Source organism: Crocuta crocuta, unplaced genomic scaffold (genome assembly GCF_008692635.1).
Source record: "Crocuta crocuta isolate KB4526 unplaced genomic scaffold, BGI_CrCroc_1.0 scaffold5, whole genome shotgun sequence".
In the NCBI taxonomy this organism is placed as follows: domain Eukaryota; kingdom Metazoa; phylum Chordata; class Mammalia; order Carnivora; family Hyaenidae; genus Crocuta; species Crocuta crocuta.
In genome coordinates this window covers 1,803,441-1,823,835 of record NW_027530500.1, presented here as the reverse complement: position 1 = coordinate 1,823,835, position 20,395 = coordinate 1,803,441, and the positions used below count along the sequence as shown (strand labels likewise).

Genomic DNA, 20,395 nt, shown 5'->3' with positions numbered 1-20,395 from the left:
AATTAGTTTTTATCCTAAGTTTCATTATGAACGCATGTATTTAAACTTTAAAAGCAACCAACTTTCCTTTTCCCTCATCATTTGAAAACTGCACAATCAAAAAAAAGTAAAAATAAATAAAAATTGCACAGTATAAAAACTTGGGAAATACAGAAAGTAAAAAGTATGAAAAGTAACAACTATCATTCATCCTGCCCATTTTGAAATAAGCACTGTTATTAATATGGAAATTCTTCTCCTGGGTTGTACTTTAATCTTGCAAACTTGAGATCATATTGCATATCAAGTTTTATAGCTTGCTTTTCTCTTAGAAACCTATTTGCCCTGTAACGCTTTTAAATATCTGGATGCGAAAGTCTTCTGTTTGTTGTTAGATCACCAGCCACGTCCTCGTCCTCTCAGATGCACTAGCAACTTCTATCCCATACCAGCAACCCAGCGCAGGCGGTCTGAAGCAGATTCTATGCTATCACTAGAAACTGGTTAGGAATCTTCCCTTTGACCTGAATATGGCCATATTTATGATGTGACATACCAGAAAAAAAATGCTCAAAAAAGCTCCCCTGAAAAACCAATAAAAAATGTGTTTTTAGGGGCGCCTGGGTGGGTCAGTCAGTTAAGCATCTGACTTCGGCTCAGGTCATAATCTCACAGTTCATGGGTTCGAGCCCCGCGTCAGGCTCTGTGCTGACAGCTCAGAGCCTGGAGCCTACTTCAGTTTCTGTGTCTCCCTCTCTATCTGACCCTCCCCTGCTCACACTGTCTCTCTCACTCTCAGAAATAAATAAAACATTTAAAAAACTTTTTTTAAAATGTATTTTTATTATTTACAGTTGACCTTTGAACAACACAAGGGTTCAGGGCACCCTGGCCCTGGCACAGTTGAAAATCCACATATAACTTTTGACTCCTCCAAAATTTAACTACTAATAGCCAACTGTTGACTGGAAACCTTACTGATAACAAAAACAGTTAACACATATTCTGCATATGTATTACATATGCATATTCTTAAAATAAAACTACAGAAAAGAAAATGTTAAGAAAATCCTAAGTAAAATATATTCACAGTACTGTAGCAGTTTATAAAAAAAAAATCCACAAATAGGTAGACCCACACAGTTCAGGGGTCAATGGTACGTGTGTGTGTTTCTTACTGACTGCTTAAATAATCTTTACATGTGGGCCACATCCCAGTGTTTACAGAGACAGGCCTCTGGGTATGCTGTGCAGTACAATGTTGTAAGCACTCTCACAATGTGAAACTCCTCCGATAACTGCCTTTGTCTCATGTCATGCTCTTCCTTTACGTATCTGCTCCCTAAAAACAGTTGGGTTTCTGAGTTTGAAAAAGTGACTTTAACTGAGTTACAGATTATCAAAGCTCAAGTCTTGGGCTCTCTTCTTCCCTCTTCTTATTCTTTCCCTAGATAGTGATATCCATTCCCCATGGCTTTAAATATGATCTCAATGTAAAGCATGTCATCATCATAGCTAACTTGAGTATTTCCTAAATACTATGTGTTAAGCATGCTATATAAATTAACTCATTTAATCCTTACAAAATTCCTAGGAGTTGGACACTACTATTATACTCCTTAAAAATGAAGACCTAAGGCACAGAGAGATTATGTGTCTTGATCAAGGTCTCAGAGATGTCCAAATTTGCACCAGGCCACCTGGTGTCAGAGCCCCTACTCTCAACCACTATACTCTAATGTCTATATTCTATATATATATGTTCCTATGCATGAAAGGTCTCATCCGTATGATCATATGAACTTTATTGATTCTGGAACCCTGAGAGATGAGCTACCCACTTGTGAAGACCTGAGCATCAGTCAGAACACTGACTGAGTCAGTGAGAAAGCAGAACAGCTTTCCTAAGATATTTTAAAGGTAGACATAGTAATTTAAATGTTAAATTTCCTAATCGTATCACTTGTTTCATTCAGATTCACACAAAAAATAACTGTGTATTTAAAAAATACTTCATAACTTACCTTTGATATCTCTATGAACAATCATATTACTGTGCAAATAATGTACGCCTTCCAGAATCTGACGGGTATATTTCCTAGTCACATTCTCAGTAAGAGCTCCATATGCTTTTAATTGGTCCTTAATTGAACCCTAAAAAAAAAAAAAAAAAGAAAGAAAGAAAACGATGGTATGGTTTGAAATGAAAACCACTATTAAATATTTTTAAAAGGATCTGTAATTCATGACTAGGAGGCTTTAGTTAAAGAGTACAGGAATTCTCACTAAGGACATTATATGCCACCTAATTAACATAAATTCTCCTACATTCCCTGACTCGAAACCTGGAAAAGTATGGTCATAGCTGAAAGAAGTCTTCTAAACCTATTTTTTGACTGATGCCCTTGTTTCCATGACTATGTTGGTTCTAACTATCTCCTGTTCTTGCGATTGTGTTTTTTAAAATCTTGCTATTTTGGCGGGGCGGGGCATCTGGCTAACTCAGTTGGTTAAGCTTCTGACTCTTGATTTCAGCTCAGGTCATGATCTCACAGTTCCGTGGACTGAACCCTGTGTTGAACTCTGCACTAACTGTGTGGAGCCTGCTTGGGATTCTCTCTCTCTCCCTCTCTGTCCCTCCCCCACTCATGCTCTCTCTAAATTAATTAATTAAAAATGAATAAATAAAATAAAATCTTGCACTCTTTGCCATGAATATATTTTTGTTTTTCCTACTTGCTCTTTTCTATATGTTCTACTTGAATCTTATTTGTTTGATACTTGCTAATTTACTTCTCAAGAGAAAGAATGGGTAATTTTTTCCTCTGTATACATACTCAACATTCTAGTTCAAAATATTTGAAAATATATTAAAGAAGAATTTCAAATTTTCTTACATGTTTTTTAAAGCAGGATGAGGTGCCATTTCTGAGAATGCTGAAGCACTCTGAGGTGAGACACTGGCACTTGAATTCTCAAAAAGCTTCCCTACTTGCACATGGATTCCAATGTGCAAATGTGATGACTAATCACCACTTTAAAAGATGGGAATAAAATGTTTCCTGAAGGAAAAAAATCTTTTCTATATCCAAATGTTTCTGCCTTTCCTTGAGTTTTGGCCAACAGTAAACTTTGCCATAGGAAACTGGGTCCTTTGGCTTTATAGGTTTAACCATTCACTTGTTTCCACTATTCATGAACAATAACTGAAGGGACCACAAGATGCAATTCTGCTGACCCAAACTTGCAAACATATTTGTGGAAAGCCTTAGGCAGCCAAGTACCTATACCTACAAGTCACCGTGGCTTCTTGTTCGGTCTACTTATTGTGCCTCTACTTATAGTAATACACAAAATAACATAGCTAGAACTGAGCTGTCCAAATAATAAGCCCTCAAATTACGTGTAGGCTGCAGACAAGCGATGGACTTAAGGCTCTTCTGGGCCTTAGGCAGCTGGGTCAGTAGCCTACAGCTACGAACAACTCCATCAGTGTAGTCAATTTACTCCTGTGTACCAAAAAAATAGTTATCTTCTTCTATGTGAGCGAGTAGAATGGGTTGCAAAGTACTGTGACAGCTAAAAAGTGTGTGTGTGTGTGTGTGTGTGTGTGTGTGTGTGTGTAACATAGAAATCAACTGAATCAACTGCTAGCTACTAGTCAGATACTGAGAATAAGGTTATGGTTCTATTCTGAAAGTAGTTCTGGATCAACTAAGAAATAGAGGCTATCTTTGGGAAAACTGAAAAATGGGATGATAATTGTGGCAAAGCATAAATCAAAAAGAAAAAGAGATCATCATGGTAAATTTAATGAGAGAAACTTATAGCCTCTTTCACAAACTTGGAGGTTCAGTAAAGTCTAATAAGATCATATACGTCCAGCCCATTACATGCCAGACGCTTGGCATGTGTATAATTCATTTAAGATTGTTGATGAACTATTATTAATTTAGTAATATGATTTTACTGACAACAATACTTTGAAGAGATAGCTACCTACCCTTACAAAACCAAGTGAAGCTAATGAGAAACATAATCTAACACCTCTTCCTGAATGGTCCTGCTTAAGATGGCTAAACATATAAAGATCACCCATCTTCATTTGTGACGTAAATCAGTTCCAACCAATTAACCATTTAATCTTTTTTGTTTTTAATTTAAAGTTTATTGATTTTGAGAGAGAGAGAGTGCTCACAATCACATATGCGGGAGAGGAGCAGAGACAGAGAATCGCAAGCAGGCTCCGGGGCTCAGGGCTCAATGTCAGGAACCATGAGACAATGACCTAAGCCGAAATCAATAGTCGGACACTCAACCAGTTGAGCTACCCAAGCAACCCAACTGTTTAATCTTATTTTCAACCATCTGGGTCTCTATTCACACTTATTCAGAATTATTTTCTATTTCCAATTTAAATATTTATTACACAAACAGCAATCAAAATCTGAATAAAAGAGAAAAATCTATCACAATCCTAACATAACACATTTTCATTTTTTTTCCTCCCATCCTTGTCCAAATATAGGTACTTTATTTTTTTTTTTTAATTTTTATGTCTTTATTTTATTTTGAGAGACAGAGAGCGAGCCGGGGAGGGGCAGAGAGAGAGAGAGAGAGAGAGAGAGAGAGAGAGACAGACAGACAGACAGACAGACAGACAGACAGACAGAATCTGAAGCAGGCTCCAGGCTCTGAGCTGTCAGCACAGAGCCTGATGCAGGGCTCAAACCCACAGACTGTGAGATCATGACCTGAGCCAAAGTTGGACACCCAGCTGACTGAGCCACCCAGATGCTCCAAATATAAGTACTTTAAGAATATCATGATAATTATTAAAAAGTATTTTATATTTTTTGCTCTCTTACTGTAAGTGCGTCCTCCAACTTTACAACATAGCTTTCACAATTTTAATATAGTCTCTTGAACAGTGCCATTGTAATTTAATTCCACTGTGGGCACTCATTTTCCATCACAGACAATACTAAAATAAATATATACACAACTTTTTCTTTCTTTTGTATTACTTCTGCAGGATGAATTTCTGTGAAATGACCAGGTCAAAAGTCTTCAGTCTTTCAAGATTTCTATGCATTTAAATACATCCCACCAACTTGTTTTCCAAAGAAGTTTCTTTTCAAAAACTAATTTACACTATCAACAGAATCTCTGAAAATACAAAGTAGAGGAGCGCCTGGGTGACTCAGTTGGTTAAATGTCCGACTTTGGCTCAGGTCATGATCTCACGGGTCATGGGTTCAAGCCCTGCATCGGGCTCTGTGCTGACAGCTCAGAGCCTGGAGCCTGTTTTGGAATCTGAGTGTCTCTCTCTGACCCTCCCCTGTTCAAGCTGTCTCTCTTCCTCTCAGAAATAAATTTTTTTAAAAAATTAAAAAAAAATACAAAGTAGCAATGATAAGTAACAATAGTCTCTCTATAAACAATTATTCATGATGATAAGAAAGTAAAGTTTATTGCTGCTCTTGTGAAACAGGATGATTAAAACCATTACTACCAGATACTGATCCACAGTTTTACTGACCCATGACCTCTAATTGCAACTTTGTACATTAAATATACACACTTCTAATAAACCATCCACTTAAAGACCTAGAAGTCAAATCTTTTTCCTAATATATAAATTACACAAATGCATGTATTTAAAAATATTTTTTTAACATTTATTCATTTTTCAGAGAGACAAAACACAAGCAGGGGAGGGACAGAGAGAGAGGGAGATACAGAATCCAAAGGAGGCTACAGGTTCTGAGGTGTCAGCCCAGAGCCCAACATGGGGCTCGAACCCACAAACTGTGAGATGATGACCTGAGCCAAAGTCAGACGCTCAACTAACTTGAGCCACCCAGATGCCCTGAATGCATGTATTCTTAAAGAGTAAATGTACCACCATCTTGAAAAACATTAATATTAAAATGTACCCTACAAATACTAAAAATTTTAGTATGAGTGGGGGAGGGACAGACAGAGAGAGAGAGAGAGAGACAGAAAGAAAAAGAGAGAGAATCCCCAGACAGGCTCTGCACAGGCAGTGAGGAGTCCTACCTGGCACCTGAGCTCACCAACTGTGAGATCATGATCTGAGCTGAATCCAAGAGTTGGACACTCAACTGACTGAGCCACCTGGGTGCCCCATGAACTGGATATTCATATGCGCCATTGCTCATAGCTCAGATTATTTTCTGATCTTCAGGAATAAACAAAATCTTAGACTAGAGGAATCTGGATGTCGATCATCCTAACCTAACACTCAATCTTGGCATCATTAACAGAGGAACAACAACCAGAAATTGTAGGTCTCCTAATGGTATGCAAAATGAAATGCACAGTATCATCTATGATGCATTCTAATAAAAAAAGGCCACATCTTAAATCTAATTTAGATATTAAATCCAACTTACAGGATAAGAAGATAAAGGAACAAATTAAACACCTCCATGGGGATGCAAATAGAGAAATTTAGGAAATGAGACTGTCAACAGAGCACCTAGTCTCTTTGTCAAACTTATGTCATGGAAAAATGTTCTAGATTGAAAAAGAAGTAAGGGGAAGAACAGTTAAATGTAATGTGTGGTCCTGGACTGGATCCTGGTTTGGATAAACCACCTATTATGGTTATTTTAAGAGCATTTAGGGAAATCTGAGTGTGCACTGCTATGGTACCTGTAACCTATTTTAGTATACCTTAGCATTGCCTAAATAAGTTAATAAATGAAGACAGAAGATAAAATTACATTACCCAGCAATAATTTAAAACTTGCAAAATTTTCTATAGTTTAACATATTATAATCAAAGTTTTAGTTTTTCTTTCCTCATCTAAAACTTGAAAGAGAGTATGTCTATTTTTAGAAGATGTACTAACTTACCCCTGGCATATATTCCATAAATATGGAAAGTGTTTTTTCCTGTGGATCCCTCAAACAGCCATAATACTGAACAATTCGCTCATGCAGCAAGTTTTTCAACAACTGAATTTCACACTCAAGTGCATTTACTTCCTGAAAGACAGAACTCACTGTTAAGTCTTTACAGCATTGCTAGTAAAAACAAAACATTTGAACTTCATGGACCATCAAGGTGATTTCATTCTGAAATTTTTACTTCCCAAGGAATAAATATTTTAAAGTCTCTAAATAGTAACTTTTGTAACAGACCTTGAAGGTATACTAAAGTAACACTAAATCCAATCAGGAATATAACCAAGTTTCAAAGAGAAAGAAAATTCACAGTACAAAGTAGATAAAGATTTATCTATTCATCGATTGATTTGTTTCACAAATAATTTGTATTAAGGGAAAACAAAAAATTCTACTGTGTCATATTTATTTAGTAAAAATGCTTCTTATAAATGTGACAAAAGAGCCTGTGCAGTAATTCTTACCTTGCTGGTCTCAGGGCTATCAGGGTCAAACTGAACTTGCTTAACAGCCAATTCTCTTCCTGTATCGACATCATAACAGAGGTAGACCCTGCCAAATGCTCCCTGGCCAAGAAGTTTGCCCAATCTCCAGTTGGTTGGAGCACGAGGTGCTAAAAAAGAATATTCTCTTAAAACAGAATAGCCAAATGGCACACAAATGGTTAAGGACTAAATGAGTAAACTGCATTAGTGATATCTTTAATTGAATATGCGTGGATATAAGGGAAAATCATGACCTTCCAAATTCTTAATGATCATCATCTTTAAAAATTTTTTCTCCTCTATTTTCTAGGAATTCTAAACCGAAACAAGGTTCATATATCCCCATGCCTTATGTTTTCCAATGAGATTATTTTTCCCTCTGATTAAAAATGTAATAGTATCTTTCACTCAATCTAAGATACCACTGATTATGAGATGCACCATTCCTAATCTTTATTGCAGCAATATCTGCAATTAGTTTTCCATCTGCCTACAATGTAAAAAGCTGGAGAGAATATTGCTCTCATCCTAACAAGAGAAAATCCTGAGAGCAGCAAGCAGCTGGAGCAGGAGCAAGGGTGGGACTACTACAGATGATTAAAGAAAAGAAAGATGCAGGCCTTTCCTGAAAAAGTATATAAGCCACAAGACAATGGAAAAAATAGCTCTCAGTGCTAAAAGAAAGAAAACTGACCAGCATTCTATATCCAGGAAAAAAAATCTTTCAGAAATAAAGGAGAAAAAAGACCTTTTTCAAACAACTCTGAAAGAATTCATTGCCAGCAGACTTACATTACAAGAAAGGTTTAAAGCGATTCTTCAAACACAGAAGGAATTTGATATCCAACAGAATCTGGAGTCTATGTAATCTATAGTCTACAAAATCCTGGATCTACAGAAATAAAATGATGGATATATGAAAGATATTCTTATTTTTTATCAATTCAAAAAAATAGCTGTCTAAAGACAAATAGCAACAATGTAGTGTGAAGTCACAGGTGTAAGAGTAAAATATGATGACACTAGCACAAAAGGGATGAAGGCAAAGTATGCAAATACTGCTGCAATAAATACCTTTGAGCACAAATCTCGGTATGCACTGCTTATGTGATAAAGTCCAAATACTCCATGATCTGGCCTTAGTTAACATTCTAGTCCTTTCCCCACTGTTACAAGTAAGATAGCCTTTACTTTAGCCAAAAATGAACTATTCCCCATTCTCAGAGCATAGTGAGACCTTTTGACCTTTTTTGAGAAGTTGGGTCTCACCCGAAGGACTGGTTTGATATTTATTCCTTTTAATACTATAAAGTTCTGCAAAGGTTCTAGTACATTCACTGTGTCAACTTATATTACTTACAGCGGCTGGGTGGGCTGATGTCCATTACAGTCAAAGTAGGATTGTCTATGTCACTTCCCCTTCTTCTTACTCGACTATCATCATATTCTGGGGTAAAGATACTGCTTCCACTACTAGTGCTTAAAGAGTGATCAGTAGGACTGAAACTAACAGGAGACCGGAAGCTGGTCCCCTGGGTTCTTCTAGCTCTTGGAAAAGTCTTACGACCTACAAAATCAAAAGAGAATTACCTTGCAACTTTTATTCATATGTTGTAACTAAAAGTATTTAAAATTTGTAACGTGAGGAATAGAAGTCTGTCTTGTGAGTAGGCTAAGAAACTAAAATAGCAATGATTATTTGATTAAATTTTTTAAACTTTTTTTTAAATGTTTATTTATTTTTGGGAGAGAGAGAGACAGAGCACAAGCAGGGGGGGAGCAGAGAGAGAGCGACACAGAATCCAAAGCAGGCTCCAGGCTCCGAGCTGTCAGCACAGAGTCCAATGCAGGGCTTGAACCCATGAACCGTGAGATCACAACCTGAGCTAAAGTTTGACACTTAACCGACTGAGCCACCCAGGTGCCCCTTGATTACAAGTTTTAAACTTAAGAGTAATATTTTTTTTAAGTTCAAGGAAATACCCTTTTTAACAATGAATCATTAAATCAAAAATGAAAATACAAGAGAAAAGGAAAAAAAATCAGAAATGAGAAAAGTGGGGGGAAAGCAGGATATGAATATAAATTCAATCTCTTTTGTAAAAAACACCCCTCCATACACACACACACATTCATAAAATCATTGCACTCTCTCATTTCTGGATAAAAAGAAAAAAATACACTTTACTCTCATTTCCAATTATAAGAACAAAAGCTGGAAAATTTAGAGGTAGTATTTTTTTTCTTTGAAAAAGACAATGCAAGTATGGATTTCATCATCAAGGAGCAATTTTCTAGTTAATATCAATTTTTTTTAAGTTTATTTATTTTGACAGACTGTGTGTGCATGTGTGAGTGGGGAAAGGGCAGAGAGGGAGGAAAAGAGAGAATCCCAAGCAGGCTCTGTGGTGTCAGCATGCAGCCCAATGCAGGGCTTGATCCCACAAACCATGAGATCATGACATGAGCCGAAACCAAAGAGAGTCAGATGCTTAACCAACTGGGCCACCCAAGCACCCCCAATATAATTTTTTAATTAGACTTTTTCTTTTAAGGGAAAGATAAGTACAATGAGGTAAACTGGCATAAACCTAAGATGTTATCTTTTTAGTTCTACCTAATTTCTTTCAAAAATTGTTTTTTTTAATATTTGAGACAGAGACAGAGAGAGAGAGAGAGAGAGAAAGAGAGAGAGAGAGAACGAACAAGCAAGAATGCGGAGAGAGAGAGGGAAAACACAGAATCCAAAGCAGGCTCCAGGCTCTGAGCTGTCAGCACAGAGCCTGAAGTGGAGCCCAAACTCATGAACCATGGGATCATAAACTGGCTGACCCACCCAGGCACCCCTCACAAATTGTTTTAAGCACAAAAATTAAGTGATTCAGGAAAAAAATATTTTTAATGGGTTATTGAAATACATATTTTAAAAATGTTATTTTGATTTTGATTACTTTTGAAATTTTAAACAAGCTGTTCTTATAATCTAATTACCAGAAACTTACCATCATTATAGTCTTGATGGTGATATGAAACATGATACCTTCTTGGGTATGTGCCTCCTTTTCCAAATTTCTCAAAGATAGGGTTGTCATAGTCTATTGAGATGCAAGAAAGTTATGTTTTATTTAAAAAATCAAATATCTCTAATAATAAAAAATATTTACACATTTTTATTCATTAAAAAAAACACTCCCCTCTTCCTCCCAACCAAAGCATTGTTTAATGACACAAATATTTAAACATTTGGAATATGGAGAGTCTAACCTGAAAATTCCTGATGATTATCTGGGTAGCTCTGTGCCCTAGGCATTCGTGATTTTGGATAGCTCTCTCTAAAAATAGAAAATGTCATGTTAAAGAGAAAGTATGTAAATAAAACATCTGAGATATCTTTATGCACTATCAGTATCTGTAAGTATGTGTAGAAATTATACATATATGAGGTATGTGTGTGTATATATATATATATATGTATATGTATATGTATATGTATAAATAAAGGAGCTCATTCTGAAATGTTAACATAACTGAAAAAGAGACACTTCTTTTTAAACACTTACTTGGTGCAGGGAGGCAAAAGCCTAGCTTTAAAAATTACCCTATAGGGCATCTCAGTAAAAGTGGTAAGTTTTGGAATTATAGATGTTGGCAAACACTTATGTTTCAATTGTAGCTCTACCATTTAACTGGCAATTGCAATCTTGGCAAATCACCTTTCTGAGATTTTGCACACCTATAAAAACGAGATGATAATTTCCAACTCATCAATGGTGTGCATATATAGTGCTCAGAACAGTGTCTTTCAAATATTAAATGCTCAATATATAGCTTTCACATTTTCTATTTTCCTGAATTTCTTAAATGTTTCAGGTATCTGTCTTGAGGAAGATATGGGCACAAAGGTTTTACTTATACAGGTAAAAGAAAATTAAATGTGTACTTCTGTACAGTATTCATTGTATTTTCAGAATTTGCTTCCAAAAAGAAATCCCAGAGGAGATCGAATAGGTAAAGACTTTACAGACCCTGTGTGCTGCAGGATGATTGTGGGCTACACCCGAACACTGTCTTCTTGAGACCAGGAGAGAAGCACTTTCTTATAACAAAAAATTCACAGTTGCAACTTCACCTAGCTTATTTTTCTGAACAGCCATCTCACACAAAACAAATGTACACTACTTAAATTATAAATGACACCCAACATTCTGAGCCTAATTACCAAAAAAGTACCAATTACCAATAATGTGGTGCCAGAATGAACATAATCCTGAACAGGTGAAAACAATTCAAGAAACCTCCAAAACCAAATGTATTATTGAAAAATTTGAGAGCAGTTTCACCAACATAGTTTTAAAAGTAAATGTACATTCTAAGTTTGCATTTAGCTTCAAACACACAGTTTTGGCAAGCAGAAATACTGATAATAATAATATAATCAAGTATCATTTTACCCATTAAAGATACTGAGCCCCATGAAGTGAAGGGATTTGTTCAAACTGTGAAAAAATTCATTTGCCTTAAGTATAGAGGAGTATTATCAATTACATTCCTCTGACATGCTACATATATGTATATTTACCCACATACATTAAAAAATAAAAACTACAATCTGTATTACCCATCCAAAGGACTATCAAGTGATGGACAACTTCCCGAGCCAGAATTTTCAGGGCTGCTTAACGACAATGGGTCCAGCATCTAGAAAAATAAAGAGTTCCTCCATGATTCAGTGTGTACAGCCAGGTTTTTTTAAACAGCTTTATTAAGATATAATTCATGTAACATAAAATTTCACCCATTTAAAGTGTACAGTTTAATGGTTTTCAGTATACTGAGAGCTGTGCAATCCTCACCAGTACTGCAGAACACTTAACCCAAAAGAAGACCCCACATCCAATAGCAGTCACCTCTCCCCTGAGTTACGCATTGTTTCATGTTTTAAATGCAGTGGTCCCTTGTGGTAGGCTACAATTTCAAATTTCCTAAGAGAAAAATATTTTCTCTATAAGATTATTAGTTAAATAATTAAAAGCTAAAAGATTTCAAGTAATTTTGCTTACTGAACACTGAATAAGAGCCCCACTCAAATTGAGAATAAGGACATCGTGACTGCCACATTGTTAAAACATTTACAACGTCTTACAAAGTTGACAAACCTCAGCTTCACAAAATTAAATATCTGTACTCTCACTACATCTTTTTTAATTTTCTTATGCTTATTTTTGAGAGAGGTAGAGCATGAGCAGGGGAGGAGCAGAGAGGGAGGGAGACACAGAATCTGAAGCAGGTTCCAGGTTAGACTCTGAGCTGTCAGCACAAAGCCTGACATGTGGCTTGAACTCACAAACTGGGAGATTGTGACTGAGCTGGAAGTCAGACGCTTAACTGACAGAGCCATCCAGGGACCCCTTACTGTATCTTTCAAACGTTAAGTAAAAATGTGAATGTGAATCCCAGGATTATAAACAAATGCATTCACTTACTATAGATGGGCAAAATAAGAACACCAGCTTTGTGTAGACATGAATGCACAAAGGCACGTGTAAGTTACGGGGCATTATCCTGTATTCTTTCACTATTTTGTTCACTTAAGGAAGATACGGGAGGAGAAGAGGTCTCCCTCTCTCTCTCCCTCTCTCTTCCTGTCTCTCTGTCTCTGTTCTCTCTCTCACACACCCACATCCACCCACACGCACAAAGGATACCTGCCAAACCACACAAATCCTGACAACATCCCTTTAAATGAAATGAAAAACCACATCCAACTTTTGCTTACTTGGTCCATGCTCTCTGGAATGAACTCTCCTTCACTGTTGATACTGGTGAATGACCCATTCCGGGCAACCTGGTGTAATTCATCTGGAATGTATCCTGGGGGAGGGGAGCTTCTATCTCTACTAGTGGGACCTCAAAAGAAAAGAGTTACATGATTTTATAAATATCAACTGGGAACTAATTTTTGTTTCAATTAAATATAAATACAGGATTTCTGGACTACAGTCCCAATAATTTTAACTACTGAAATCCAGGTTTTAAAACTTATCAGAACATTCATTTCTATAAATCTTCAAGTGTTTTCATACCTTTCTAACCCCCCACCCTATTATAATTATTAACCTCACTGAAATATTCATTTATTCTTATTAGATTCATTTATTCTTATTAGATTCTTGTAATTGTTGACAACTGCAGTATGGAGCTGATGATAACGATGTTTAGATGCCATTGCATCTGAACTTCCAAGGGTCATTTGTTCCTAGATATATGTTACCCTTTAACATAACCTAGGGAAGGCATCATAATATCATGGAAAGAATGTGGACTTTATACCTCAGTTTAAAATCCCAGTTCTAGTTATTTACCAACTGTATCGTCTTTGGTAAAATTATCCAATCCCCACAAACCTGGTTCCTCATCTGTCAACATAAAACTAAATCCCTCCTCTCAGGGAACAAACTGGTGGTTGCCAGAGTGGAGGTGGGCGGAGGGATGGGTGAAATAGGTGAAGGGGGTTAAGAGTACACTTATCTTCAGGAGCACTGAGAAATATAGAGAACTGCTGAAATCATTTCTATCATACACCTGAAGCTAACCTAACACTGTATGTTAATTATACTTGAATTTAAAAAATAGATTAAAGAACTAAATAAAGCCAGCACTTAAGGTAAAGAAACAAAAAGACCAAATCCCCCCTTTGCAAGGGTGTTGTAATGATAAAATTATTCATACTGAATATATGCTATGCACATCTGGTTCCGTATGTTCTTTCCATTCCCTCTCCTTAATCTTTAGAAACCTACAGTGAGATTACTTTTTAAGTCACTTAGGCCATATTAGAGTGTTTTCAAATTAGAATCCTGAATTTTATTCTTGGGTACTTTAAAATTAGGTTTTATCACAAGCCATATTCCTGGCATTTAAATTTCTTCATAGTTCAGAAAATCAGAAAATCTAATATAGCTCACCTAATTAATCACATCATTTCCTATGAGACAACAATCCATTTTATTTTTACCTGGTTTTATAGAAATAATGCTATGTTTATTAACACAGCTTTCCCTTTTCCTCCAAATATTTTGAAATTAAACTATTTTTATAGAAAGATATGGGGTAGTCATGAGCATTTAAATTTTGGTCAGATTTAAAGCAAAAAGGCTTTGCCTTACAAAAAGGGGTCGTTGTAAGTATATGCTAGCATTTGCTAGTGAAGAGATAGAGAGAAAAAGAACAAAGTGAATACCATGAGACTTGAACAAAAAGATAACTTTCTGCTTGACTCTAAAATAACTAGGAACTAAACGTTGAGCCAAGGGTTTACTTAGGCTTTGTAACAGGTGTGATGATATTATCCCTAATATTTTTATTGCTTCCATATATTCTTGTTTATAAAAGATCAAAATATTCGTTACTAAAAGGAGATAGGGAAGAAAAAAAAAATGCCATGAAAGTTTCTTCATCTCCTAACTAGATAAGCATTTTTCTTTTCATTTACTTATTTTTAGTGAAGTCTAGTTGACACACAATGTTATAACAGTTTCAGGTATACAACACAGTGATCTGATAATTCTAATGCTCACCACTCTTAAGTGTAGTCAGCATCTGTCACCACATACTATTACAATTTTATTGACTATATTCTCCATACTGTGCTCTTCAGGTCTGTGACTTATCTATTTTATAACTGGAAGTTTGTGCCTCTTAATCCCCTTCACCTATTTTGCCCATCCTTCCAATACCCTGACAATCACCAGTCTGTTCTCTGTATTTAAGAGTCTGGTTTTTTGTTTGTTTATTCATTTGGTCTATTTTTTAGATCCTACATATAAATGTAATCATATGGTATCTTTCTTTAACTTATTTCACTTAACATAACACCCTCTAGGTCCACTGTATTCTCACAAATGGCATGATCTCACTCTTTTTTGGTGGCTGAAAAATATAGCATTGTGTATGTACATATACCATATCTTCTTTATCCTTCATCTATCCATGGACATTTAGGTTGCATCCATATCTTGGCTTTGTAAATACTACTATAATAAACATAGGGATGCATATATCTTTTTGAATTAGATTTCCTTCAAATTTCTTTGAATTTCATTTTCTTCACCAACACACACATGAAAAGACACTCAACATCACTCATCACTAGGGAAATGCAAATCAAACCATGATGAGATACTACCTTACACCTGTCAGAATGGCTAAAACAACAACATAAGAAACAGGAGGTGTTAATGAAGACGTGGAGAAAAAGGAACCCTCATAAACTGTCAGTGGAAATGTAAATTGGTAGAACCACCTTGGAAAATGGTATGGAGGTCCAGCAAAAAAATTAAAAACAGAACTACCATATGACCCAGTAATTCCACTACTGGGTATTTATACCCAAAGAAAACCCTTTTTTCTTAACTTCTGTTAGTAATGGGTATGTCAATGCACTCTTGGTTGACATTTCCACACCAGAATATACTCATCCCAAAGGTAATTTTTCTTCTATCTTTTATGAAAGTAATTAAAGAGAATAATTGTCAATAAATAAGGAAAGAAAGATGATGGTCATATCTATCAAAGCCATTCTAGGTTTAAAGAGGTACCAATAAAAACCAACAATTTTTACATTGCGATTTCCAGTTTCTTCCTATGCTAGCACTGAACTCAAATAAGAATATTTACTAGTAGGACAAGACTGAGGTATTTTTGAGCTTTAATTCAAAATGAATTTAAATGTCAATTTAAGTAGAGCATTCAGCTTGTTCTAATGCAACTACAGTGACTGGCAATGTTTTACTTTAAAATGATGCATACTGTAATGTGCTAAGAAAAGGGAATGAAGAAAGAGAAATATAGGTTTAATAATAGTCATGTTTTCTAGTTTGAAAAGCAAAATCTATTGCCACAAGAGTCCCATGATTTAAAATGAGAATAACATTACTGGTCTCAAGTTAATTAGAGAGCTGGAATGTGAATTCCATATTCCTAATGTTCCTTCACCAAAATTCTAAACTGTATAAAAATATATCTGAATAAAGAAGTGCAATTCTTATTTTGCTTGTAAATCATTGCTGCTGCTCACGTTTCCAGCACTTCTGTAACCAGAAGTAGGACTTCTGTAAGACAGATACTTAGATGAAGTAGTCATAAAGTAGCTTCCTCTGAGAGGAAGGGAGGGCAGGCAAAACAAAAGACGAATAACAGATATTTGGGAGGTTGGCTCACATGCCAATTTAATCTCTTGTGTTATTAACAATCTTTTTCTGTTACAGTCTTGGATTCCCAACCACATCTCTCATGTTGTCCCACTCTCCTGCTTCCTCCCTCTCCATTCATCTGTTTCACCTCCTCCTCTATTTTTCCAAGTCCATCCCTCACATATGTTTTCTTGTTGTCACATTCACTGCCCTATCTGTTAAAAAATATTTATACCAGTGGTTTTTGAACAATGTAATGCTTTTATCATACAAAAAAATGCAGATCATTAATGTTTTACGCTACCTGAAGACCCATAGAACTGGGGAGCTCAGATCTGCCTCACCCACGCCTCTCTAACAGGCCTCCTTCAAACAGCACACAGGATCCATTTTGCTTTGTACCACAAGCTTAATTTTAATAATCTATTATTAATGATGAATAATGAATACTAAAAAAGCAATAATCTGGAAACTCTTAGCAATGCATTTGATAGTACTGCAATAACAAACTTAGAGAAAGGCTTATGAACTTAGTCCATCCATTAATTTTAATATATTGAAATTACTTCTTTTAATTTCTTCCCTCTAGTTATTTTTATAATTAAAACCTCCTTGAGGTTTAATTTAAATTTGTTAAATATTAAAATATCCTAAGTATATAAAGAAAAAATATTTAAGTTGGAGACTGATAATTTTACAACACTTGATGTAACTTTTCAAGGGACATAGGAAACTAGAACACCGTTACCTGGGAAAAATTACACAGAGTACAGAGACAGCCTGCTATTCATCAGGGTTATGTTGAGGTATTGCATCCTGCATCAAAGGATGAAGAAGAAACTGAGAAATTGCCCATTTTATGGTTTGGACACTAGCATTCTCACCTATTACAGAAAGCCGTTTTTTCCTCTCTGCTCCAAATACTGTGTCATCCAAGTCTTCTAGTGATGCCAATGGTTCTAAATTAGTAGCCTATAAGCAAAGGAGATGATTAATACTTACTATTCTTCCCTTTTTGGGGCTTTAAACAGAATCTTCCCCCCACCCCCAAGCACATACAACCTAGGATAGTCTACACTGTTAGTAGGTCTTATCAAATCTACTCCTTGAAACTTTATTTCCAGTAAAAATTTTCCCAAGTTCTCAGTATTTCTATTAGTTCCATATGTATAGTATATTATACTTATTTATAATTTTAGCTACATGGTTTTGAGGAGCAAGGATATTAAACTATAACAATACAATATGTAAATTTACTTTTCATTATACTGAAAACATACCAATGATTATAGACTGTAACTCTATTTCCTATTTCACAGGCATAAATCCTATAATCCTTACGGAAGAAGTCTCCAGGCATACCTGTGTACTTCCATTTATTACAAGTAATATCTTGAGGCTCTTCATATGAATACTACGATCCAGCAGCTCCACAGCTTTGTCCAAGTCATCTTGGGTAGTTAATGGAATCACCAACTGAACAGAAGGCAACACAATGAATCATGCAACCATCTCACGGGTGAAGTCCTTTCAGGACCATCTCCATGACTATGGAATTATAAATTTCAAAATACCCTGGCTCTTTGTCAGTATAATGAAATTCTGAATGAATAGATATATCTAGATGGTTTCACTCTTCCCATCCTACCACCACTAAAATCACACACTGAATATGGACAAGGATTTTTTTGCTTTAATCATTAAATTCTTCTAAAAAACACCTTTAAAGGTTAAAGATTAATTTTCTAGGATATTTCCACAATGTTGCAAAATGTAAGGTATAGTATCTTCACCCCAAAACAGCATTAAGGAGCACACACAAAACTATGTAAAATAAAAGTACTACCCTTCATCTGCACTGAGAAACCTTCAGGGTTTCTCTATAGTAACACTACTAGGGACCCACATTCTCACCTAGAGTGCGTATCAACATCCCAAATAAGACGAGCTTCTATAGCAGCTGACATGGAGGGACCACTGGCAACATACCTGCAATCTACCGTCCACCTGGGGCGCCCTCTGCTCTGGTGACTTAACCAACAATAAATCAGCTAAATGGGTCAGCCGTCCATAGTAACCTCTAAATGTGCAAATCTGCTTTCATTAGTTCTCTCATGGATCAGACGTTATAAAGGACAAAAAGACCCTGAGAGGTTTATGAGAAAGCATGATTCACACAACTTAAGAAAACCAAAATACTTCTTTCTCTTTTTTAAAAAATTGTAAACTTAATAGCTTAAGACAACTTTCAATAATCTTTAAATTATATTCCATCTGACTGAAAGGACAGAATAAAAACATATGTTACCTTGTTCTAATTAAGTACAGTATAGAAGCCATTCAAATGTAAAGGCCTAGTTAGTTTGGGGTCCTCTACAGTACAAACTCCGTGAGGACAAGGGCACTAACAACTGACACAGAGCATGCATGGCAACTACTTGGTAAATACTGTTTAAAGGAGATCACAGGGTAAAAGCGTCATCTGTACCCAAACCCACAAGCTGACATGGTGTGCATTTTCTGCAGATTTCTTTATGGATAAAAGCCATTGTTTTAATAAAGGCTGCAAAACACAAATAATGTGGATTCCAGACTAATGTGAATTCCATCATACAATCCACTTAAATTTACTTAATATGTACTTGAAATTATATTCCCAAACCTGTTTGTAGCTACTTTAGTAGTTTTGTACTATTCCAACTTACCTACTAACCCGGCTTTTTTTTTTTTTTTTCCTCTATGAGTATTTTTTTTTCTAGTAAAAAAAGAATATTAACTATTTGGTTTCATAATAAGCATAACTGAAAAAGAATACCCTTTCATCTTCCTATCAATTATGAACCATATTGGTACATCTTGCTCCTATCTTTCTATATTCTTTTTAACTATATTTTAAGCATTAAAAAACATCTTAAAGCAAAGATGATTTTTTTCCAGTCTTTCATTTGAGGGGAAAACCCGAATATTTACTTTTACTACACATTTATTGATAACTGGATTGCTTACACTGTTGCTTTGAGGGGGAAAAGCCACTAGTTTAAATCACAAAAACATTTACATAAATTATTTTGTTGTTTTTCAGTTTGCTAATGTGAAATCTGGGCATTATGGAGGAGTATATAGATTGGCAGCTTGGACTACTGTCTATGGTTCTCATGTGATCCCTTGTATCTTCTAAAGCCACCTACTACCAATTTTAAAACGAGGACTAAGAGTTAAGAACAAATCCCAGCTTATCTAAATTATATTAAATAAATCACACAATGTTTTCCTGCTTAGTGAATTCATTTCAGCCTCAGTCATAAAATCTATTTCCCTCTGCCTTAATACTGATTCATTAGTTGTTAATATAAATCCTTCTTGCAAACTCAAAATTAGGTCCAAAAACCCATGCAATAGAACTTAAATTTGAAAGAAGTGACTTCTTTGCCTGACTTAGCACAGTGACACATGATAATAGTCCTAGTCCTTACCAAAAGGTTTTCCTCCTCTAACCATCTAAAATGGGAAAGATCTGGGGCACATGGGTGGCTCAGTTGGTTAAACTTCTGATTCTTGATTTCAACTTAGATCGTGATCTCATTCTTTGTGAGATTAAGTCCCACATCAGGCTCTGCACTGGCAGCACGGAGCCTGCTTGGGATTCTCTCTCTACCCTCTCTTTCTGCCCTTCTACCGTACTCTCTCATAAACATTAAAGAGAGAGAGAGAGAGAGAGAGAGAGAGAGAGAAAGATCTCAGAAAATCCACTTACCTTGCCTGCACACCTTCACACCTTCACATCCACCTCCCCTCACCTCCCCC

At 35.8% G+C, this 20,395-nt stretch overlaps 1 protein-coding gene across 1 annotated transcript in view; it reads right to left on the bottom strand.

The window, feature by feature from the left end:
* The window catches only part of MAP3K2 (mitogen-activated protein kinase kinase kinase 2), a 43,598-nt gene that overhangs the window by 13,994 nt on the left and 9,209 nt on the right, over nucleotides 1–20,395 (bottom strand). Inside the window, exons 5-14 of the mRNA XM_077766758.1 lie at nucleotides 17,954–18,067; nucleotides 17,476–17,563; nucleotides 13,177–13,307; nucleotides 12,019–12,098; nucleotides 10,665–10,732; nucleotides 10,403–10,495; nucleotides 8,761–8,967; nucleotides 7,380–7,528; nucleotides 6,865–6,996; nucleotides 2,004–2,133 (exon numbers count right to left, since the gene is read on the bottom strand). Of these exons, the coding sequence (XP_077622884.1) occupies nucleotides 2,004–2,133; nucleotides 6,865–6,996; nucleotides 7,380–7,528; nucleotides 8,761–8,967; nucleotides 10,403–10,495; nucleotides 10,665–10,732; nucleotides 12,019–12,098; nucleotides 13,177–13,307; nucleotides 17,476–17,563; nucleotides 17,954–18,067 (1,192 nt within the window). The remainder of the gene's footprint in view (nucleotides 1–2,003; nucleotides 2,134–6,864; nucleotides 6,997–7,379; nucleotides 7,529–8,760; nucleotides 8,968–10,402; nucleotides 10,496–10,664; nucleotides 10,733–12,018; nucleotides 12,099–13,176; nucleotides 13,308–17,475; nucleotides 17,564–17,953; nucleotides 18,068–20,395) is intronic.